General features: G+C 50.0%; 2 protein-coding genes across 3 annotated transcripts in view; one reads left to right on the top strand and one right to left on the bottom strand.

The window, feature by feature from the left end:
- LOC142592803 (uncharacterized) overlaps positions 1–10,982 on the top strand; it is a 28,987-nt gene extending 18,005 nt beyond the window's left edge. For both annotated transcript variants that reach the window (XM_075704481.1, XM_075704480.1), the window contains exon 4: positions 7,210–10,982. In XM_075704481.1, the coding sequence (XP_075560596.1) occupies positions 7,210–10,547 (3,338 nt within the window). In that variant the 3' untranslated portion in view covers positions 10,548–10,982. The remainder of the gene's footprint in view (positions 1–7,209) is intronic.
- The window catches only part of LOC142558408 (major facilitator superfamily domain-containing protein 4A-like), a 397,460-nt gene that overhangs the window by 340,886 nt on the left and 32,270 nt on the right, over positions 1–24,304 (bottom strand). The window lies entirely within an intron of this gene.

The following is a 24,304-nucleotide window of genomic DNA, read 5'->3' as shown; positions in this document are numbered from 1 at the left end:
TCTCTCTCTCTCTCTCTCTGTCTGTCTGTCTGTCTGTCTGTCTGTCTGTCTGTCTGTCTGTCTGTCTGTCTGTCTGTCTGTCTGTCTGTCTGTCTGTCTGTCTGTCTGTCTGTCTGTCTGTCTGTCTGTCTGTCTGTCTGTCTGTCTGTCTGTCTGTCTGTCTGTCTGTCTGTCTGTCTGTCTGTCTGTCTGTCTGTCTGTCTGTCTGTCTGTCTGTCTGTCTGTCTGTCTGTCTGTCTGTCTGTCTGTCTGTCTGTCTGTCTGTCTGTCTGTCTGTCTGTCTGTCTGTCTGTCTGTCTGTCTGTCTGTCTGTCTGTCTGTCTGTCTGTCTGTCTGTCTGTCTGTCTGTCTGTCTGTCTGTCTGTCTGTCTGTCTGTCTGTCTGTCTGTCTGTCTGTCTGTCTGTCTGTCTGTCTGTCTGTCTGTCTGTCTGTCTGTCTGTCTGTCTGTCTGTCTGTCTGTCTGTCTGTCTGTCTGTCTGTCTGTCTGTCTGTCTGTCTGTCTGTCTGTCTGTCTGTCTGTCTGTCTGTCTGTCTGTCTGTCTGTCTGTCTGTCTGTCTGTCTGTCTGTCTGTCTGTCTGTCTGTCTGTCTGTCTGTCTGTCTGTCTGTCTGTCTGTCTGTCTGTCTGTCTGTCTGTCTGTCTGTCTGTCTGTCTGTCTGTCTGTCTGTCTGTCTGTCTGTCTGTCTGTCTGTCTGTCTGTCTGTCTGTCTGTCTGTCTGTCTGTCTGTCTGTCTGTCTGTCTGTCTGTCTGTCTGTCTGTCTGTCTGTCTGTCTGTCTGTCTGTCTGTCTGTCTGTCTGTCTGTCTGTCTGTCTGTCTGTCTGTCTGTCTGTCTGTCTGTCTGTCTGTCTGTCTGTCTGTCTGTCTGTCTGTCTGTCTGTCTGTCTGTCTGTCTGTCTGTCTGTCTGTCTGTCTGTCTGTCTGTCTGTCTGTCTGTCTGTCTGTCTGTCTGTCTGTCTGTCTGTCTGTCTGTCTGTCTGTCTGTCTGTCTGTCTGTCTGTCTGTCTGTCTGTCTGTCTGTCTGTCTGTCTGTCTGTCTGTCTGTCTGTCTGTCTGTCTGTCTGTCTGTCTGTCTGTCTGTCTGTCTGTCTGTCTGTCTGTCTGTCTGTCTGTCTGTCTGTCTGTCTGTCTGTCTGTCTGTCTGTCTGTCTGTCTGTCTGTCTGTCTGTCTGTCTGTCTGTCTGTCTGTCTGTCTGTCTGTCTGTCTGTCTGTCTGTCTGTCTGTCTGTCTGTCTGTCTGTCTGTCTGTCTGTCTGTCTGTCTGTCTGTCTGTCTGTCTGTCTGTCTGTCTGTCTGTCTGTCTGTCTGTCCGTCCGTCCGTCCCGTCCCGTCCCGTCCGTTCCGTCCGTCCGTCCGTCCGTCCGTCCGTCCGTCCGTCTGGAGAAATAACGGCGGTGACCGACGGTGCTGCAGAATGCACAGCGTCGCGTTGAGTTCCGCGCTACGCCCACACAGGCCACCCCGTGATGCGTTGTTTGCCTTGCGTACACCATCTCACGGGCAAACTTCCCACAGACGGAAAGGGAAAGATTGCTTTTTTTTTTGCACCACGTGCAGCCCACACTAACGGGTACAAGAGGGGACACCAGCTAGCGAGGAAAACAGGCCGACGCGTGTGTCAGTGTGCTTTCCTTCCTAGTTGCTGTTCTCCTTGTATCCGCTAGTGTGTGGCTGAACACCCTTGACGTTGTTTTTTTCTGTTAACGATATCGCCCTATCGTCGACTGCACGTCGTGCCAGGGCTTTGTAGCGGTGCCATCGGCGACAGTATAAGCGTGGGCGCGCAAGACGATCTGCAATTCGAATGTTGTCGGCAACGCTGATCGCTTCAGAGGGTGCCCTCGCCCTCTACGAGAGCGCGCGATACTATTTTTAAAAAAAGTTACGAATGTGTACAGCACACACTAACGAGATTAAGAGGAACGCCGACCGGGAAGGAAACCACACTAACAAAATTTGTAGTGTGTTTTCCTTCCTAGTCGGTGTTCTTAATTTCCCCGTTGTAATGTGTGCACCACGGAGTACTAGAACAAGGAACGTACATCATGCGGCCCAATTCATCGGTCTGTTTAGATGAAAGTTGTATTCGGAATTCATGGCCATGTCATTGGGTAAATCGCCATGCTATTTGCGTCAGTATATTTAAAGTAACACTGCTTTATGCTTAAGGGTTGTATTTAGCGCGAACTTTAGCTTGTCCCTGTAGCCAGAGTATCGTCTATGTTACGCGGAATTTTACGGCTCAAAACGATCGCTCTCAAGGCAGGTCCCGCAGCAGCGAGCAAATTCCCCCTTCGTGGTGCCTCTCGCTTCAACGCGAACTAAGCGGCAAGAATACAGCGCACACGAACCTATCAGCACTCGGCGCTCTGTGTACCCATCGCAGATCGCGTTCAAGATAGCGCCTGCGCCGGCGCGCCGTACGCAACCGCCGCGTAGTACGGTTGACCACGGTTGATAATGGTTCGACGCGTATGAATAAGGCGCTAAAGAGCGATAACGGCCTATAATGATCGGAACGTGAAGAGCGTGCTTGTTGCCGCCACCTGCAGTAGGTTGCGTGCGTCATCAATTCACTTTGCGCCGCCGTCCGCAGCAGTTCGTGTCGCCGCAGCACTGTCGTTTATACTAGTCGGATCAAGTTTCACAACATTGATAATGACACCGGGCTGCGTGGAGACGAGCAAGTGGCACAATGCTTAGGCGTACTTGGACAACTCCCAGAGTAAATTCTGCGGGAATTTTTTTTGTATAATTGAGCCAGTTTTTTGCTTGTGGACAGCTCAAAAAACCAACTACAGTTTATTGTGCTTATTTTTACATAAGATATCATTGTTTTTTTGTGTGTGTGTATGTGTGCAAACGTACTCTCCATGGCCAGACAGAAATAAAGGTAGACGGATTCTAATTTTCCTTCATGATGAACTGTGTGTGAGCAATACAAGTTTAAATAATGCAATTCGTTCCAACTGTAGCAACTTCATGGATGGTCACGAGCCAAAACGAATCCAAGACGAGCACAGAAAAAAAAATCGATTTTCGTATGAGATCGCTAGGGGACGTTCATAACATTCTAAATCCCTATAGTGCTTTTAGAATGTGATGTTAGAATGTCAATAGAGGACGCAGATGTGTTCTCACAGCTACATTGAATACCATGTTATTTTTCTTCGAGCAGTGCCCTCGCGAGATTCCGCACTTCGGCGCAGAAAAATGAGTTTATGGTACGGTATATATTACGCATTCGTCGGCGTGAGAAAGAGGTATTGGTTTAACAACTGATTGAGAGGAGGAAAGCCTGCTCATCGCGCCGTTACGCCTAAGAGAGTGCATTCAGGAGCGTGCCACTGTATACCGCCTCTCCGCGCGACATCTTCAGTAACCGCCTGTACCGAAGATGTCGATTGTGCGCTATAGATTGTGCGCGCATTTTCTCACGCCTGCGAATCCGTATCGGTCACTCAAAGAGTCACCCTAAGTGACAATTTCCTTGTTCTACAAGGCATTTTTTCTCTTGTCTTACCGCCGAAGGCGCGCACGCTGCCTTGACGTTTCGTGTTTTCGAAGCGCAATTTCTCGCGTTGACTGCGCGCATTGGGACGCATATAGGAGGCATATATATATGCCTCATGACTTCGAGCATACCGGAATCTTCGAAGAACGCTAACATAATACTAATCTATAAGAAAAGGGACGCCAAAAACTTGAAAAATTATAGACCGATCAGCTCAGCTTACTGTCCGTTGCCTACAAAGTATTTAATAAGGTAATCGCAAATCGAATTAGGAACACCGTAGTCTTCTGTCTACCAAAGGAACAGGCTGGATTCCGTAAAGGCTACTCAACAATAGACAATATTCACACTATAAATCAGGTGATAGAGAAATGTGCGGAATATAACCAACCCTTATATATAGCTTTCATTGATTACGAGAAAGCGTTTGATTCAGTCGAAACCTCAGCAGTCATGGATGCATCACGGAATCAGGGTGTAGACGAGCCGTATGTAAAAATACTGAAATATGTCTATAGCGACTCCACAGCCACCGTAGTCCTCCATAAAATAAACGAACAAAATCCCAATAAAGAAAAGCGTCAGAAAGGGAAATACGATCTCTCTAATGCTATTCACAGCTTGTTTACAGGAGGTAATTCAGAGACCTGCATTGGGAAGAATTGGGGATAAGAGTTAATGGAGAATACCTTAGTAACTTGCGATTCGTTGACGATATTGCCTTGCTTAGTAACTCAGGAGACCAATTGCAATGCATGCTCACTGACCTGAAGAGGCAAAGCAGAAGGGTGGGTCTAAAAATTAATCTGCAGAAAACTAAAGTAATGTTTAACCGTCTCGGAAGAGAACAGCAGTTTACGATAGGTAGCGCGGCACTGGAAGTGATAAAGGAATGCATCTACTTAAGACAGGTAGTGACCGTGGATCCGGATCATGAGACTTCAATAATCAGAAGATTAGGAATGGCCTGGGGTGCGTTTGGCAGGCATTCTCAGATCATGAACAGCCAGGTTGACATTATCCCTCAAGAGAAAAGTGTATAACAGCTGCGTCTTACCAGTACTCACGTATGGGCCAGAAACCTGGAGGCTTACTGAGAGAGTTCTACTTAAATTGAGGACGACGCAACGAGCTATGGAATGAAGAATGATAGGTGTAACGTTAAGGGATAAAAAAAGAGAAGAATGGGTGAGCGAACAAACGCGAGTTAATGACATCCTAGTTGAAATCAAGAAAATGAAATGGGCATGGGCAGGACACGTAATGAGGAGGGAAGATAACCGATGGCCATTAAGGGTTACGAACTGGATTCCAAGGGAACGGAGGTGTAGCAGGGGACGGCAGAAAGTGAGGTGGGCAGATGAGATTAAGAAGTTTGCAGGGACAACATGGTCACAATTAGTACACGACCGGGGCAGTTGTAGAAGTATGGGAGAGGCCTTTGCCCTGCAGTGGGCGTAACCAGGCTGATGATGATGATGATGATGATGATCGGGACGCGCCTTGATCGTTCTCGAACTTTTTTTCGGTGTTAACGCCCCATCTGAGCGTGCCCCCAGCTTCCTCGCGAAGTTTTGCTGTGCTTAGCGAGAGTTGTAGAGAACTTTCAGCGTTGAATGCAAGCCGAACGCTTAAAAAAATTTATTATGTGGCAAAACCACGATCTGATTAGGAAGCACGCCGTAGTGGGGGGACTGCGGAATAATGTGGACCACCAGTGGTCATCTGACGCGCACCTAAATCGAAGTACACGGGTGTCTTCGCGTTTCGCCCCCATCGGAGGGCGCCCGCCGTGGCAGGGATTCGATCGCGCGACCTCGTAGCCCGACCCCATATAGCCACTGAGCAACCACGGCGGGTGAACGCTTTCATAACGAAGTGCTTGGGTCCTCCTAAATAATTCGGTATACGGGTCACTTCGTTGTGAGGTGTGCTGTGTGCGACATTTACAATAGAACCGGGACAGAATTATTCCTTCGTTGTAAGGCGCTCGACTGTATATAGCAGCCTGCCGATATGCCGCCGGGTTCCGATGCTTTCACACCCTGCACTCGAGGAGGTCGCGCGGCCACTCCCGACTGGCGACCGGCGTTCACACCGGCGCGTGAACATTCGCCATCAGCTTTCGATTGCGTCGCCACGTGAACTAAGTATCCGCGGCTAGAGGCTTCCTCTTCCTGCGCGTCTGATTCGGTGAGCAGGTTTGCGACCGCGGTCGCGTGACTGAAAAATCGAGCAGCGAGTGGCCCAAAAAATTGTCCATTTGCGACTGGTCCATTTGCGGCCAACTTGGTCGCGCGACCGCTGCTCAGTCACCGGTGTGAATGAAGAGCCTTAAAATGTACGCTCGCCGCCATCGCTGCTGCACGTTTCTTGAATTGTAGGCACAAGTTCGCCCAGTTGGCTGTTTACAGCTTCTTCGTCCTGCTTGGTCCTTCACCGCCTTTGCAGGAATAACTTTAGAAGTGTGCAGCTGCGGCAAGTTTGTACGGCTTCGGATTATAGCCGCGCAGCGCGAGGGAACGAGGACACGAGGTAAAGAAAGGACAGGGCGAGCGCTGACGGCGTTACACATGCCATGAATACAGGCGCGAACCAATTTTATCAGACGCTTCGGTTGTTTGTAAGTGATCAAATCACACGGAGATGGCGGAGGCTTTCGTAATCCAGAGAAATGGCGACATCTGACCAACCGCGTCACTTGACTTTAAAGAGCGAAGTGAATCTGCCAAGAAAATCCGGCGAGTTACCCCCCCGCTGACCTCTTTGTCCGAGCATGTGCGCGCGCATGTGTTTTGTCACCCTTGCTTTTTTTTTTCTTTTTTGCATGATAGCTTCCGTTATGGATTTCAGTTTGAATTGGGCGCTCGTCCTTTCCTGCCTTCAGCTCGTGTGCCCGTGTGTAGTGTCGGAGGGAATATTTTTGTGCTAAAAAATTCGGAGACGAGTGTGGGACAACAGGTGTCAGGCCACACGCCATGGTGGCTTTTAGCGGCTTTGGTGTTGCGCTGCTAAGCACGAGGTCGCGAGATCGAATCCCGGCCGCGGCGGCCGCATTTCCGTGGGGGCAAAATGTAAAAACGCCCGTGCCCCGTGCACATTGAGGGGCTACGATGAAGAGCCCCAGGTGGTTAAATTTATCCGGAGGCCCACACTACGGCGTACCTCTTAATCAAATCGTGGTTTTGGCACTTAAAACCCCAGAATTCAATTCAGTACCCTACATGTGTACTGCTACTTTGGAAGTAGGCATGCGATGTGCACGTGATGTGAAAGAACTTGCATGATGTTCAGCGAGTTTGACCTTACCCTCCCCCTTCCATTTTTTATCCGAGCACAGCAGCTTTGTGGAATACCCTCGCGAATATACCTTCTGAACTCGTGCTCACTTGAATATTTGTTATCTACGACGAGGTGTATGTCTAACTTCATACATTATACCGGCAGAACAAACTGCGCGATGCCTGCAAACCTTACCAAATTGTCACACAGGATTGCATTTTCAAGGAGTAACGCTTTTCGTTTTCGCTGTTTTCTTTAAGTAGCATTGTAGGTGATATCCTTCCTGTATCTCTTTTTTTTTTACCTGACACAGTGCTTAGCGCGCAAGTGAATTGCTGTGCAATACCGCTGCTCTGGCCAACAGCATCGATGTATTCCTCGTCTTGAAGTATTGCCCACTCTCTCTTACGCAGGCGAAGGCACGCCGTACAACCGCAGTCGCGCAGAGCTCGAGCAGTGGAGACAGAACCGAGATGCCAAACAACGAAGCGGCAATCGCGACAGACAGCCGCGTAACGACTATCAGTGGCGAAGGGGCTACAACGACCGCAGCAATTACGGAGACCGGAGGTTCGGGGACCGGGACTACAGGGATCACCGCTACGGCGACCGCTTCAACAACGACCGTCGAGTCGGTGGCGCCAACCGTTTCGACAACGGCGGCGGAAACCGTTCCAGCGGCGGCAACGACCGCCACGGCGGCTACCGCCACAACTACAACAATCAAGGTCGGCACAACAACCACTACGACAACGACAACTGTCGCAGTTTCGCCAGATTTCAGCGGAATGGATTCCAGGGAGACGGTGGCGGCGGCCACTGGCAGCACGGTTATCGCTCATCCGGAGGTCGTAACCAGGGAGGCTACAGGTCGTCAGATGACGGGCAAAGACACCAGTACGGCCGCTACCAGGACCGTTACGGTGGCGACTTCTCCGGTCGCCGCGGTGGAGGCGGTAACGACGGTGGCTACGGGCACGACGGCTACGGACACGGGGGCAACCGTGGCGGCGACGACGACGGTTACGCCAGCAGCTACGAACGTTGCCAGGAGGCGAGGCGCAAGATGCGCGACGCGTGGACCAGGCGTTTGGAACGCCTGGCCGCCGAGGGAGACGACGGGGAAGAACTGCCGACGTTTGACGAGCTCCTGGAGTTGGTCAGGCACGCGCCTTACAACCTTCCCGTGCGCGCCGACGATATCGACGACGAAAACGAAGAGTACGCCGAGCAGCCCGTTTTTTGGTGGTCCCGCGACTCCATCGCAGAGGGTGGTGGCGTTTACTTCGGGCCGGAGCAAGCGCCTCGCTCCGTCCCCGAGCTTCTGCGCTGGCGGCACGGAGAGGAGGCGGTCGCGCATGCCTTTAGCAACGCGGACAGCGAAGAGAGCGAGGAAGACGGAGGCGTTTGCTTGATCGTAGACGGTGGCGCCGACAGCGAGCAGCGTCCCCGAAGCCCGCCACACGACGACTGCTTGTCCGCGGTCTCGGAGCAGCGCGACAGCGGTGGCCAGGACATTGTGGGAGCCACGGTTGACGCCGCTTCTGGAGACGGAGACGAGGAGGGCGGCAAGCACGACGAAGAAGCGCGCTTGACACAAGGTGACTGGACGGTTTCTGTCAAACAGCACGTAGGTGACGAGCGACAGCCGAGGGCTGACGATGGTTCAGAAAACAAGCTCGCGGAAGGAAAGAAGGCCGGCGAAGAGAGCGCCTCTTGCGAGGAAGAAAGCATCGAGCATAGTGCGGCGACTTCCAGCCATGGCAGTGTCGCGGGAGACGGAGACGTGTCAGAAAACACGTCCGTCGGTCCCTTTTCCACTGTGGGCTCGTCGGGCGACATCTCCGTTAACTTCGGCGACGTGTCAGCCAATGACAACAGTGAAGGACAGGCCGAAGACGACCCGCTGCAGAGCAAATTGGCACCTGGACGTTCCCTCTCGCCTCCCGGGCACTTTTCTCGCTTCACAAAAAACGCGGAGGGCAACGATGTGGGTGGGCAGTCGCAGGGAGAGCAGCCGTTGCCGCAGGCTGATGACGGGCGTAAGGACGCTGATACCGCGGAGAAGCCATCGCGCAGTACCTCGATCACCAACGACGGAGCGGGCAAGGGTCGAGAATCCTCGATGGACACGGAAGATGTCACTGAAGAAGCGTTCGAGAACGCAATCAGCGAGGCTGCTTCAGCTGGCCCTACTTCCTATGACTTAGCCGACGCCGAGGAGCACCATTTGGTAGTGGCCCCGGAGGCCAAATCCGGCAACTCTGAGAAAACCTTGAGCGTCGCGGCCAAGCTGCAATGCAGCATCGAGGTGACGCAAAACGAGAGTCTGCAATCCCACGATTGCCGAAAGCAGCGCAGAGTAGGAATCTCGGCGACAACCAGCATCGCGGACAGGATGGCGGCGGCATCGTCGTGGAACAGGGCGCAGCAGGCCGCCGCAGTGAAAGCGGGCGCCGAGGACTACGAGAACGAGACAGAGGAGGATGAAAGCGACTACACTTCTGACGAGGAGTCCTTCTGTACGGCGATCATTGTGCGCATGAAGAACGCGAGGAACGCCGTCCACTTGGCGGCGCGGCCAAGCGCTGCGGCGACTGAATCAAAGTCTGTTCAAGAAACAGAAAAGCAAGACTTGCCGCGTGAGCCCCGAACGGCGAAAGTCATCTCCGAACTCATGATGTCAAAAGAGAGCGGTGACGTCCCCTCAAAGACGGTGGCTATGAACTTTTTCGGTCTCGAAATTGGTCAGTCGTCGGAGAGTATCGCTCTCCGCGAAGCCCCAGCCCAGACTGACCTACGTTACAAGGAGGAAGCACCAATCGCGGGCGGCGAAAAGGCATCCAATGTGGACAAACCCGAAGGTGGTGTCAGCGACGAAATGCGCGCTCTGGTGCTGGACGAAACGGAAGGCGGTGGCAGAGCGGCAAATATGGCGGCCGCAGGTTTTGGCCGAGGAGCGAAGCCTAAAGGGACGCGTGTCTTCCAGCGCGCGAAGCGACGCCAACGACAGAACGTCGCCGACAGTGTCGCGCGATGGGTGCCGCCGGATCAGACTTTGCGAAACGTTGCGCGCGACGCCGTTGACGGCGGGAACGGGTCTGGCGCGCCCGCGCGTCGCAAGGAAGATCAGCAGGAGGCGGGTGCGGTTGATGACGGCGTCCAGGATGTCCGCGCACGCGAGCGCGGTGCCCGAAGAGCTCTGCGCCGCAAGCGCGACTTCGAAGACGACTCTGAAACGGACGATGAACTGTCCGACTCGGAAGTCGACGACCGGATGCGTCGAGCTTCTCGTTGGGTCAGAGTCGGCGAACATAATGCACCGGACGCAAGCGAGGTCGATCGCCGGGCGGAAGCGGCAGCAGCGGATGTTGAGGACGGAATGCTCTCAGTTTGCGGGGGCTGCGCCGAGGACGACGGCGGTTCGAAGGGAACCGGCGGGCCGACAGGCCGAGAACCGAAGTGCGGCGGCGATGTGGTGCTCGAAGCGAACGGCCGAGGAGGTCCCGGAGAGGACGACCCTGAGGCAGAGCCGGCGATGACATCGGACGGCTTTGAAGAGGGCGCCCAAGATGGCGTCGGCGGCGCGCAACAGACGACTGCGGCCGAACAAGGGGCGGCGCAGAGTTCATGTGCCGCCGGCGACTCGAGCGAGACGGGACGCCGCGACGCGGTCGATACGAGACGCCCTTCTCGCGCTTCGCGCCGCGGCGAAGAAATTGAATGCGAGCCAAGTGATGACGGCCAGTAGTAGTCGCAGCGCCATGGCGCTTACGCGCGGCCGCGCTTCCCCCTGCTCGCAAGACGCGAGAGCAAAGTGGGCTGCGTGCACTTGTTCCCTGCGATGGCGTCGAAAGCAGAAGAAGAGAGAGAAAAAAAAGACTTTTGGCGAGCAGGCCTTGGACAGCCGCCTTTATCCTTTGGGCTGTCTATACCCAGCGAGCGCAATCTTTTTCTTCTTTGATCCCCTTGTTTGTTCGGGCATAAGGCTCAGAGCCGCCTTTTCATTCCGTCCATTTGCGATATCGTGATGTTCATTCTCCGAGGAAAGTTATTATAATCGAGGTCCACTGCATTGCGGCGGGTTGCATGTCGAGTCTGACCATCATGCCATTGCACATTTTTTTGTTTGTTTCTTTTGTTAGTTCGCTTGCGTTTGAATAAAAAAAAAGCGCGTTGAGGGCAATGTGTGTCCTGTTTGCATTTTCTTGGCTATGATGGCTTATGCCTTGGTCTGTGGCCGGTTGCTTCATCATCATCAAAAACGTTTATTGGTCTCTGCAGGATCTTTTGTTGTAGACAGTCAGGGTCTTCTTTGACGCTCTTGACTGGGTTTAGAATGGGTGGGGCCCTTTGTCCAGGGCTCCAACGGCCTCAACTGCCCTGCGTGTTCGCTGCACGAGACCAATCTCGTTAAAGGAAAAAAAAACACTCACAAAAGACAAGACAAGGAGAGGTTCACACCACAATGGTGTGAACCTCTTGTATTTTGTGACTGGTTTTTTTCTTCAATTATGTACCAACTGCCCAGATTTCAACCCTTCTGCAAACCAATTTGGTCCTCGCAGCGGTCGCTGGCCAGCAGTGCCTCCCATTGCTCCGCACTTGGATTTATGGTTTTGGGGACTGCTGTTATAAGTTGGCATTCCCATGTGGTCTGTGATACAAGGTTGTTTTATTTAGCATACTACATTTAGGATACTACCGTATACTACTACTAAAAAAGCGACCCGCGACTTATACAACACCAGTCAGAACCTTGCACCTCCAGACACAGCGATCACCAAATGGGGCGTCCGTGCCCACTGCCTCACTGCGCGGGCAGCCAGCGGCGGAGCGTAAACAAACTGGACCGCACTCTGCAATGCCGGCATGCCCAGGGGACAAACGCATACAACGCGCGTTAAGAAACCTCCGTAGTGCCTAGGCAGAGTAAAGGAGCAAGGGCCCCCAGATTTTCTCTCTCGCACCCGCTCTAACTCGCGCCTGCGCAGAAACGTCGAGCGCCGTGAGAAATGCGACGCCCCGCTGTATCTTTTAGCAATTGTAAAAACGCGCCCCGGAGCAAGGAGGTTAAAGAAAACTGCTGGAGTGGAAACTATGTCCCGAAGGTGAAGCCGCACAGGAGGGACACAATAAAACTATAAATAAACGATAAAAATTATGAAAAAGCGCTTTTCGCACAGAAATTAACGGGAGTTAATCAACCTCCTTGCTTAATCATGCCTTATTTTACCAGACAGATACGTATCTAGGTGTATCTCTGTATTACTGATTTTAGTATGAAATCTGAATATCCTGGTCTATTGTATTGGGGAGAACGTCATCAATATTCAGAAGAAATTACTTTTTTCGTTGGGAACAACCAGCTTTTATTTTCTAATTAGCCTAGCATTACAATAAAGGAGCCAAATCACTCAATCTTTAAGTGGATATCACCCAACAAGGCTCTATTTCAGATGAAGGAGGGGCAAGCATTGGCTTCACCTTTCCTGGTAAGAAGCTATGGGAACTTCCACTCCAGCAGTTTTTCTTTAACCTCCTTGCCCCGGAGGTAATGCAGTATAACATGGCGGCTCAAAGAGCGGGCTGTGGTAAGGAAAGAAGACGAGGAAGTGGTACGGGGCGAACCCGCCGAGTGTTTGAAAGAGCTGGCTGACTTTCCCGATTTTATTTTAGCACATAACTCTACGCCCCCATTCAATGCTAATTCCATAGATGTTCGGCAATTTACGCTCCGTATTACTTTGGAATAATTCACCCATTTCTTGGCCAATTCCCCATCGTGGCTAGGAGCCACACACGTGTAGGCAACAACGACAGTTCGCTGGCTTTGGAAGGAGAAGCATGCGTTTATGTTATTAGAACGCTATTTACTATGGAAAAGCCGCATGATCGACGTACATGCCAATCCACGTCGCCCGACAAGGTAGGTCTTGCGAGAAGAGGCTGCTAAAGTGCGTAGTGTGGTCGAAACATTTGATCCCATTGCTGAGTAGATGTTGCATGTGGCCGCTTGTCTTTCCTTGCCCGATTTTTTAACTTTCTTTGCAAAGCGTAGCAAATGCGCGTTTGTTTTTCGTGCCTGTCCAGTGTAAATAATTTTCGAAATTACATTGTTCATATTTACATGTGATAAAGAAAAAAAAAGTCATTTTGGGCAATGGCTGAGCACACGGCTGCTCTTCTGGACGGCAGAGGTTCGATTGTCACGTCTGCCACTCATTATTTTTCTTACAGTGAGCCGAGACAGGCAGGAATCTACCTGACTATCTACCGCAGAGCACCAAGACAAACAGAGAATACCTCGCATTGATAAAGTGCAGTAGGGACGGCACAAGATGAAGGCAAGCTTTCATGCGCGTCTTTCTTGAAATGCGGCCACACGATACCAATAAGGCGTATAATGTAGCCTCCGAGATTGGGCATCGCGTCACTTTATCTCAGAAGACATGTGCATAACAGAGTTGCCCTTCAAAAATTTAGCACTACAGGGAACTATGGCGCTGCTGTAGATGGAGCTGCAGGCATGGCGGTTCAGCTGGCGCGGAAGTTATGGTTACCTAAACTTCGTTTCTTTAGCTTTAAACGGCTTAGTGGCTTTGCACACTTCACAGAAAAAAAGAAAGTTACATAGCAAACGCGAGAAGACGCGGTGATAGTGCAGGCATGCAGAATCTTATAACCTCCTGCGTTTTGGAAAGTACGATTTCTTCGATACTCGAGCCGTTCAAAGCAGACACAGCGTAATAAATATAAGGTCGCCAGAACGTATCATGCCACAAGCAAAAAAAAAAAAAAAAAAAAAAGAAACAGAAAAACAAATTCACATAGAAAAAACATTGTTCAAATTCTAGCTAAACGATCCCAGCGCCAGAATTCCCTCTGGTAATTTTGGTAGGAAGCTCTATAAGGCCTCATGTCATGAGGCTGTTGAACAAACTTGAATTCCCGTTAATATTGTTACGGAAGGATGAAAGAAGAAGGTCGCGAGATGCTGGCTGCTGTCCGGGTTGATCTTCACACGTCGACGCTGCGGCAGTATTGGGAAGTCTGGCGAATGATTGCAAGACGCGTCGGCTTTTGCCCTGCTCGAATGGCCGACACTCTTTGATGATGGCATCAACTGTAGAGCAGCTTTTGCACATGAGCACATTAAACGCGTCGTCAGCAATGCCCTTAAGCACGTGCCCGACCTTCTCAGCTTCTGTCATGGCATGATCGGCTCTACGACAAAGTGCCAGCACGTCCTGGGTGTACCAGACATAGGACTCCGTGGGGGATTGGGTACGGGAGGCCAGTTCCTGTTTTGCGGCAATATTACGGCCGGCTGGTTTGCCAAACAGCTCTGCCAACTTCTCTTTGCAATGGTCCCAGCTGGTTATCTCCTCTTCGTGGTTTTCGTACCACACCTTCGCCGTTGCATGCCTCTTAGAACAACAGGTTAGCTAGCATAAGCGCAAGGTGGTGACCTTGCGCTTATGCTCTCTGTTGATTCCACTATCTGTTGATTCCACTCACGCGTTCGTACATGGCCACCCAATGTTCGACGTCGGCGCCATCGGTCCCGCAGAAAGTTTTAGGATCCTCGGGTTGCACAACCACAACCGAAGGTGACAGCGACGTCGCTGGCGACGGTGACGTTGAAGGCGGCAACGAGGTTGATCCCGAGTGCTCACCGTCATTCATGGTGCGGACGGTGATGCGACGTCCACGGCGGAGCTCCGTTTCCAGCCGTGGTACCCCGCACCTCCCACCAATATGTTACGGGGATGTTGGGAGTATAGAAAGACTCTATTTACAAAATATATACAAGATGAGCCGGAGTAGTTAAGATGGCTGACCACCAACGACACGCAGCAACCAGTGGTATGGTATGGTATGGTATGGTATTCCTTATGCGATGGCGCACACCCACTGTGGGGGATTGGCCAAGATTTGGATGAAATTAGGCTATCTTTATTAAAAACTGAAAATGGTAAAGCTAACTGGAGGAAATGAACAAAAATAAAATGTTTAAGAATTCAAGACAATCTCTTTGTAGCAATTATAAAATCCTCCACGGTTGAGCAAATATCCCTGTGGCACTGTCCAAGAGAGGAGGCTCCTAGAGAAAGGATATTTATAATTAAAAAGCTCAAACCAAGCTGTGTAAATCTTGATTCTAGATTTTTTCTTAAAGAAGTGAAACGGCGGCAGAATGAGAAAAAAACCAACCAGTGTCTCGCCCGATCTACTTCTTCCTCTCTCTTCTTTGATCCTTCCGTAACAATATTTTTTTTTCTTCTTGTCGCAAGATCGGGATTCTATCAATTCCTTATAATATGTGAAGACGCTGATAGCGATAGAGGCCCAACGGGATAATTACCAAGGGCAGAATAGTGCCACGACAGCAGTGGTAAGCCGCCGTGCCGAATCCCTCCGAGGGCTAATTAGCGGCATCGGCCGCGTCCCGCGTCAGCACCTTGTGGAGGAATTGCGATGGGCTGCAGCTGGTTTATTCGATTGAGTGGCCGCGTTTTACTAATAGGATGACTCCACAGAGGCAGAGATGACATTATAGAGCCTGTGCGGAAAGGGATAAATAAAAAAAGAAAGAAAAGGAAATGGAAGACGCGCTACGGGCGTACCTAAAACGACAGATTCGTAACCGGATCTCAGATATCTATCGAGTTTGCAACGATACTACGCGTCTAGCGCACTTTCGGGCATCAGGAGCAAAATGAAGACGCAAAGACAGTGATGACACACCCGTCCCGTGTGTCGTACTCCGAGCTCTCCGGGTTTTTATATGCTTGAAGACGCACTGCCAGACTTCTCAGGCATCCATCTTACCCGCATGAATCAATACCGACCGCATGGCCCAGCTTTCAGTTCTAATATACATCCTGAAATCTGTCGTGTAACAAGTCTTCGTAAACGTACCGTGTGCCCCAGCTGACGTCGGCCATGCTAAACAACTAATGAAGAAAAGATTAAAGAAAAGAACACGGAGCAAGATACGGTTATAAGGCCCCATTCACACAGCCGTCAAACGTTCCGTCGCGTCACGGTCACGGCGCCGGTTTTCGCCAGGTGGGAGGGTTGCGTGTGTCGTTTTCCTCCTCAAAAACGGGTCGCCGGCGACGCGCAGCAGCGCAATGCGTTTCCGTCGCCAGCACGGTGACGGAGCCCCGCTGTCTTTGACTCAGTTTTGATTTATTTACGCTGTTCGATGTATGCAGGTAACACTGGAGTCTTCAGGGACACCATAGTGGACGACTCAGTCGGACGCTGCCAGGGAACTTCGCCTACTTGCACGCAAAAAGTCACAGGATCTCTGGATTTCAAGTGCCTTCAATTGCCGATTACATAAACTGGACCCCACGCTACGGCTACAACTGCCATCTAGCCTTTCCCGCGGCGAAACAGCCTTGCTGTGCTGCTTGTGGCTGGAAGTGGCTTTCAGGAACGCATACTCATATCGTTTGGGAATGGCGGAGAGCCCGATGTGGCGACTCCTGTGGGTGCGAGGAAACCATCGAGCGCCTATTGTGTATCTGTCCTCGCTACGATGTACAACTGCTCTCTCTGCGGGCAACCTTACACCGATTGGACTCAAGACCGTTCATCGAGTCAAAGATACTAGGACCGTGGCCACACCCGTCACTGGCACGAAAAGCGATTCGTGCACTAGTGCAATACTTGAAGAGCACCGACTTAAGAGACCGTTTATGGTGTCCCTGTGTATAGTGTCCCTCCCACACGCACTCAATGCATGCTCTCTCCCTTTATTCCTTTTTCTATTCCCCTTTCCCCCACCCCCAGTGTAGGGTAGCAAACCGGGTGCTCTTCTTGTTGACCTCCCTGCCTTTCCTGTCCTTGCTTTCTATCTCTCAGCAATAATGTTGATTGCGCCAGGAGTTATTTTGATGTGCACCTAAACCTATAGGGCGACAGTCATTCTTGCTTGAGGAGGAAGCCTTAGCTCGGGGCCAGCTCCGACTTGCCTATTGAAATACACATAAAACGCAGCAACGCTCTCGTGGCACAGTCACTGGACAAATTTCAATTAAATTGGCTGAACTTGGCAGAGAAAGTCAAATTCCAACTGCTGCGCGAGCGGAATTTTGATTTAGGGCATCAAACGCTTTGCGAAAATTGCCGAAAACTGATAGGTTTAACAAAAATGGAAGCATGAGGTTTGCAAATCCGTGACTCTGCACCACAAACGAGATATCGCAGTTCTTCAAACTGCATCTGTCAAAGCGTCTCACGCGGACAGGTGTGATATGCAAATTTATATCTTAGGTGACACTGCTACAATGTTTACGAGGGTGTTGTGAAAGGCCCTGCTCTCAAATGGCTGGTATATTTTAGAGGGCTGTATAATACATCAACTTCACCTGCTTCTTATATATTATTAGGTGAACTTCTCGGAATTGTGACGTCGTTTTATCTTACTGCTCAATTACAGAGTAGTAAACTTGACACACGAGCTTTCTGGAATTTCGACATTTTCAGTATCTTTTCTTAAAACGTTGATGCCATAAATTGAAAACTTACTTCAGAAGTTTCAAGGCTTGAACTTCTTTTAAATGCAACGAACTTCACCAATATCGGTGCAGTGGTTGGCAAAGAATACGGCTTCTCCCCATGCATGCATTTAGACGGGAGCTCTCTGGCTGGAGCTTCCTGATAATTTGTCCCTCATTGGAATGCGGCCTCCACTATCTGATTCCATTGAGCCGTGCCCATAGTAGAACATCGTTTTTTTCTTTTTTTAGCCACAGTAATCTTTTAAAACACAACCGCTGACAGATAGGACGATTATAACCTTCGTATTAAACTACTCGTTGAGGTGGACATCACTTCCACGCCCAGTCCAGTGCGTAATTGGCTAATTAACAAAATTTTACAAGAGATCAGTTTACTAATTAAATTACAGCACGTATTGCAATTTGAGAACTGTAGCTATTGAGTTTACAAGGCATATAGACGTGGAACGAACTGCGAGGATGCATGGTACCGGTTTCGAGATATATGTGCCGTCAAGCTTGCAATAAAAAATGCACTGTTGTTCCACTTACATTCTTTTTTTTCTTGTGTTTTGATAACGCTCTCTCACGCATTGAAGTAGCACAAAAGTAACCGGAACGCCAGTGTATTTCGTCGCACACTTTGAACATGAATGTCACGAAACTGGTGTCGTCCTGAGAATTCGTGAACGCGCCGGCTGCAATTCGTAAGTTTCAACATGTGCCGTAAAGTTAAGTTCAATTAAGAAGTTAATTAGTGAAATTCTGGTAATTCTTTAAATAATAATTTTGATTTCCTCTAGAAATAACGTCCACCTCATTGAGTAATCTAGTTCAAGGTTTGTTAGTGTGCTATCAGCCACAGGCTATGCCTTTAAATAATTTGGAGCAGCGCAAAAAATTAAAAAAAAAAATAAAAAGGAAAATCCGGTATATCCACTGTGCTTGGCTGCAAGCACCGGACATCTGTCCCAACGTCATCAGAGGCCGGCTGTTGAACGAATAACCTTGACCAGCGCGTGTTTCCTACAATGCCCTAAATTTCACCGACAAATTCTCGCTTTCCTTTATTTTCCCATTACCTCGTAACGTGCCTTGGTCGAAAGACCTAGGCCTCATTCACATGGCCGTCAAATTTCGTTCTGTCGCGTCACCGTCACGTTTAAAGAAAACAAAAACAAAACCTATCACAGGCGCGACGGAGTAGTGTGCGAATAGGCGACGGCAGTGGTGACGTCGACAGCAGCACGGCTTTGTACAGTGTTGGCTGACCGGCCCCATGTTCGCCTAAACTTAGACAAATATAATTTTGATTATGCATTGAATCTGTTAAATAACGTTATCTATGCATAAATTGCATGAATAACTGAATGCAAGAATAAACTGATGAATGAACAAGACAATGTCTTTATCGGCGTTGTCCACATCGCATCCACCGTGGTTGCGGTGGATGCGACGCGGCAAGCGTTTACTGCGTCCTTCCTTTCGGATTCTCCAGGTAGCCCGGTTCGTCGCAGCGCCGAGTGCAGGAACCGGTAGAGAATTTGCCGGGGGATTCGTCAGGCCGCGCGGAATTCCTGCGACTAATTTCTTTCGCCGCAGCCCTGATACGCAATGACGTCACTCAGTGACCACGGCACTCGCTGCGGCGACTCAGCGGCTGCTGATTTCTAATGCTGTGCACAAGTTGTCAGGTTTCGTTCAACCCCTGCCCCCACCCAGTATAGTAGCGCAATAAATAAGTAAATAAATAAATAAATAAATAAATAATATTGGCAGTGGCATAGCCGAGCTATGCCAGGATATACGTAGCGAAAGCTAAGGCATGGCATGGTTACCCTTGATTAATCTTGATTGCAAGTCCAGGTTAGTCTGGTTGTCTAGCTATGTTGCGGCGTTTAGGCAGTCGTTCGGCGCGCTGTTCGTCTGTCTCCTGGGCGATTCGTTTCCTCTTCATCTCGTTCCGATGTAGATTCCAGGCCTCCTCTTGCTTATCAGAATTGTCGCCGTCCATGCTGCCGCCTCAACTGTGGTTGCGGCGCACGCGAGCTCTCCTTTTCAATCCTCCGACATGTTATCAGGCATGCGACGCAGCTGGCGAAGCGAGCGGAGGCGAGCGCAACGACGAGGAACGCGGTGTGACGTCATGTGCCTCCTCGGAGTAGGGCCACGGCGAAATCGCAAGTTCGCGGCGAGTAAAGCTTTCGCTTTGAAATAAATTATCCGACGATTACGAGACTCCCTAATGCGAAATTTAAGCGCAGTGCTATACGTGTTTTCATTTCGCGGTATATTGGCTGGCGCGGTCAGCCTGTCTCGTGCAGCGCGTTGCAAATGTTGCGCGACTGCCTCGCTAATCTGGAGATCACGAAAGGCAGCGCGTGGGTGACGCGTGGACGCGGTGCACGGCAGTCGCCGCCGACAGACCTCCCAGGCCACGCGCGCTGCTCTGGCTCTATCTCGTAGCCGCCGACGCCGCACTACGCTGTTGCTCTCACCATTTCACCATACCCTCCTCCTTCCGCTTCATGGTTCCGCTGCACCCCTCCCCTCCGCCTTCCTCATAGCGCGCTCTTCGCTATCGGCGTCTTTCATCTCCCGCTGCGCTCCGCGTTTGCTTTCATCCTCCGCTGTGCTCGTTCGCTCGGTTACGCCGAGGGACAACGCCTACGCTCGCCGCAGGAACGTACACCTAAGAGCTGCGCTCTGAAGAATAAATAGCACTCGTCTTCCAAGCACTGGCTGCACGTTAAGGTGATCCAGACAATGAAAATGAATCCTGACTCCAGTAAGGTGTTCTTTAGATCGAGACTTTGGAACGAACGAGAATAAAGAAACGGCATTAATACGGTAACAAATAAACCGGGGGTGTCGGGAAAGGCGCAATGGTTCACACTTTGGGAAGTCTTTCACTTCGTATAGCCAGCTATAGGCAGCCCAGCAACGGCGGCCGAGTGACCGCTCCCACCCTTCTGACCTTGTAGCAGAATATGAGATCTTCGTTTCCCTGTTCGAGTAACAAACAGAACAGATATTTGCTCGTTACAGGGCGTCTTATGTTGGCTGCGATGGTTTTGCCAGCCGCACAAGGAAAGAGACTGTTTCCAAACGTGTGCGTTTTCATTGTACGTATATCGTCGCTCCAATTTCCGCTTGTTCGCTGCTGAATTCGTGATGATAGTGCGTACGTGCATATATACCCATTTATAATCACCATAAATGCATGTAAGCACCTGGTACTATCAGTATAAATATAAACGCTAACAATTCCGGAAATACTCCAATGCGTTATTCCGTTTCCCGTTTCGAGATTCGCCTGCATTTGTAACGATGACTTGAATAAGACTTCAGAATGCATGCCTGGGTCTACTCCAAGAAATCGGCTACACAGCGATTAGTTATTTCTTGTTCGCGCTTCAACTTATGCCGATGGTGCACGCGCACGCACACACACGCACACAGAGAGAGATAGAGAGAAAGGAGGAAGCGTGTCCGTATAGTAGACGGCGCAGGTTCAGACGGAAGGTGACGTCGACAAATTCGAAGCTACAGCGCGTGCGAAGCTACCGCATTGACAGAATCATTAGGACAACATATGGAAACACCTTTTGGTCCGAACCGGTCCTAATTTGGTGCGCTAGAATAGTAACGATGACCCCCGGGCCAGAAGTAAGGGCTACGGCATCTGTCGTGACCGTCGTGATCAGATTACCTTATAGTTACGCCCTGCGTAATGACGAGTTATTTGAGCTTCGCTTACACGATGCGAAAGCGCCGAACAAGCGACTGAAACGCTCGTGGGAAAGCGGGCTGGAAAGGGGAGAGGGAGGCGTTCTACATGACGTCACTTTACGCGAATATATTTGCGCAAGAGAGGCTGCCTGGCACGCAGGCGTGCGCAGTATATCGTACACTAATTGGGCAATCGAGCGACCGACTCCGACGTGATCTCGCAATCGATCGCTCATCGGCCCGCATCGAGTCACGTTATTCGCCGATCGCGCGGCCACCTCGATGACGTCGTCTATGAAAGCTTATACGCCGCACATGTTTATAGGTGAGCTCGCCTTCCTACTTTTTACTTGTACGCCCGTTATGTCTCTCTCCTTGGTCAATAAGATTCGCGGTACAACGAACATCTCTGGATTGATTGTCCACATTCGAGGTAACCTCAGCTACACGGTTATTTAACTTATTTCATTCGTTTATATTTTACGCGGGCAATTTATCGCGGAAATCGAACCGACCATTTCGCTTTCAGCAGTGGCGTTCCGCCAAGCCACCGCCTGGAATCGAGCAAACGCACGTGCGGTCGATTAGGACATAAGAAAAAAAAAAAAAAAAGAAACGGACGTCGCCATTATATAGCGCGGAAATACATACGGAACGGCTTTGATTACACCGTCATAAGTGCACTTTACTGGCCAGTTTTAACGGACGTCGCCATTATATAGCGCGGAAATACATACGGAACGGCTTTGATTACACCGTCATAAGTGCACTTTACTGGCCAGTTTTAACGGACGTCGCCATTATATAGCGCGGAAATACATACGGAACGGCTTTGATTACACCGTCATAAGTGCACTTTACTGGCCAGTTTTAACGGACGTCGCCATTATATAGCGCGGAAATACATACGGAACGGCTTTGATTACACCGTCATAAGTGCACTTTACTGGCCAGTTTTAACGGACGTCGCCATTATATAGCGCGGAAATACATACGGAACGGCTTTGATTACACCGTCATAAGTGCACTTTACTGGCCAGTTTTAACGGACGTCGCCATTATATAGCGCGGAAATACATACGGAACGGCTTTGATTACACCGTCATAAGTGCACTTTACTGGCCAGTTTTAACGGACGTCGCCATTATATAGCGCGGAAATACATACGGAACGGCTTTGATTACACCGTCATAAGTGCACTTTACTGGCCAGTTTTAACGGACGTCGCCATTATATAGCGCGGAAATACATACGGAACGGCTTTGATTACACCGTCATAAGTGCACTTTACTGGCCAGTTTTAACGGACGTCGCCATTATATAGCGCGGAAATACATACGGAACGGCTTTGATTACACCGTCATAAGTGCACTTTACTGGCCAGTTTTAACGGACGTCGCCATTATATAGCGCGGAAATACATACGGAACGGCTTTGATTACACCGTCATAAGTGCACTTTACTGGCCAGTTTTAACGGACGTCGCCATTATATAGCGCGGAAATACATACGGAACGGCTTTGATTACACCGTCATAAGTGCACTTTACTGGCCAGTTTTAACGGACGTCGCCATTATATAGCGCGGAAATACATACGGAACGGCTTTGATTACACCGTCATAAGTGCACTTTACTGGCCAGTTTTAACGGACGTCGCCATTATATAGCGCGGAAATACATACGGAACGGCTTTGATTACACCGTCATAAGTGCACTTTACTGGCCAGTTTTAACGGACGTCGCCATTATATAGCGCGGAAATACATACGGAACGGCTTTGATTACACCGTCATAAGTGCACTTTACTGGCCAGTTTTAACGGACGTCGCCATTATATAGCGCGGAAATACATACGGAACGGCTTTGATTACACCGTCATAAGTGCACTTTACTGGCCAGTTTTAACGGACGTCGCCATTATATAGCGCGGAAATACATACGGAACGGCTTTGATTACACCGTCATAAGTGCACTTTACTGGCCAGTTTTAACGGACGTCGCCATTATATAGCGCGGAAATACATACGGAACGGCTTTGATTACACCGTCATAAGTGCACTTTACTGGCCAGTTTTAACGGACGTCGCCATTATATAGCGCGGAAATACATACGGAACGGCTTTGATTACACCGTCATAAGTGCACTTTACTGGCCAGTTTTAACGGACGTCGCCATTATATAGCGCGGAAATACATACGGAACGGCTTTGATTACACCGTCATAAGTGCACTTTACTGGCCAGTTTTAACGGACGTCGCCATTATATAGCGCGGAAATACATACGGAACGGCTTTGATTACACCGTCATAAGTGCACTTTACTGGCCAGTTTTAACGGACGTCGCCATTATATAGCGCGGAAATACATACGGAACGGCTTTGATTACACCGTCATAAGTGCACTTTACTGGCCAGTTTTTAAAACGAGAAGCACGTAAATTCGAGTGTGTTAAACTGATGCCACCGCGGTTAGTACAGGGAAAATGTTTCAATGTGTTTCCTTCTCCGCCCCCCCCCCTTTTTTTTAGCACACCAGGGCCTATACTAAGGAAAGATACGCGTGCTTGTTCAATAGCTTTGCTAGAAAAGAACATGTTTCAGACGTTTATTTTTGTGCGGAATACTTTCCTTTAAAAGAAGCTGACGCATTACGAAACGGCCTGGGCCGTTTCTGCACATTAGCAGCAATGTGGCGGACATTAGCAGCAAGCAAATTTGAAACAATAATTTGGCTGCTCACCTAAAATGCCCTCAATAACTTAATAATAATTTGGTTTAGGGCACAGGTTGTAATTATTAAATTGTAGCCGAGCTTCAGCGAAGTGGTGTTTGCTTAGCTCAAATCCTAAGTCGTAATAATGGGAATTAAGAGGAAGCTTAGCTCCGGGTCAATTAGGATGCCGCCTATTCGAATGAACGTGAAACGCAGATATGCTTTTACAAGGCAACCTTTGCATCGACTTGAATAAAGTTTGTTGTGTTTAAAGGGCCCCTCGCCAAACCTTGCCATTTTGAGCTGACAAGCGCAGAGCATACGTAGCGCGATAACGATCCAGTCTCAAAGTACTACATAGCTATGCGCCGCAGAAAGGCCTGACATTTCAAATCGAACGCCGTTTTCCCTTCTCCTCGCGGCCGCCGCGCCCCAAGCCGGAGGATGACGTACACGAGCTAGTGCGGCTACGTACACGTGTTTGCACTGTGACGTCGCTCGTGGTGACACGTGATTTCGAGAAATATTCAAGGCAACGTCTGTTA

Source organism: Dermacentor variabilis, chromosome 9, assembly GCF_050947875.1.
Source record: "Dermacentor variabilis isolate Ectoservices chromosome 9, ASM5094787v1, whole genome shotgun sequence".
Classification (NCBI taxonomy): Eukaryota; Metazoa; Arthropoda; class Arachnida; order Ixodida; family Ixodidae; genus Dermacentor; species Dermacentor variabilis.
Note: the sequence above shows the minus strand (reverse complement) of the source record. Positions and strands in the feature narration are given on the sequence as shown.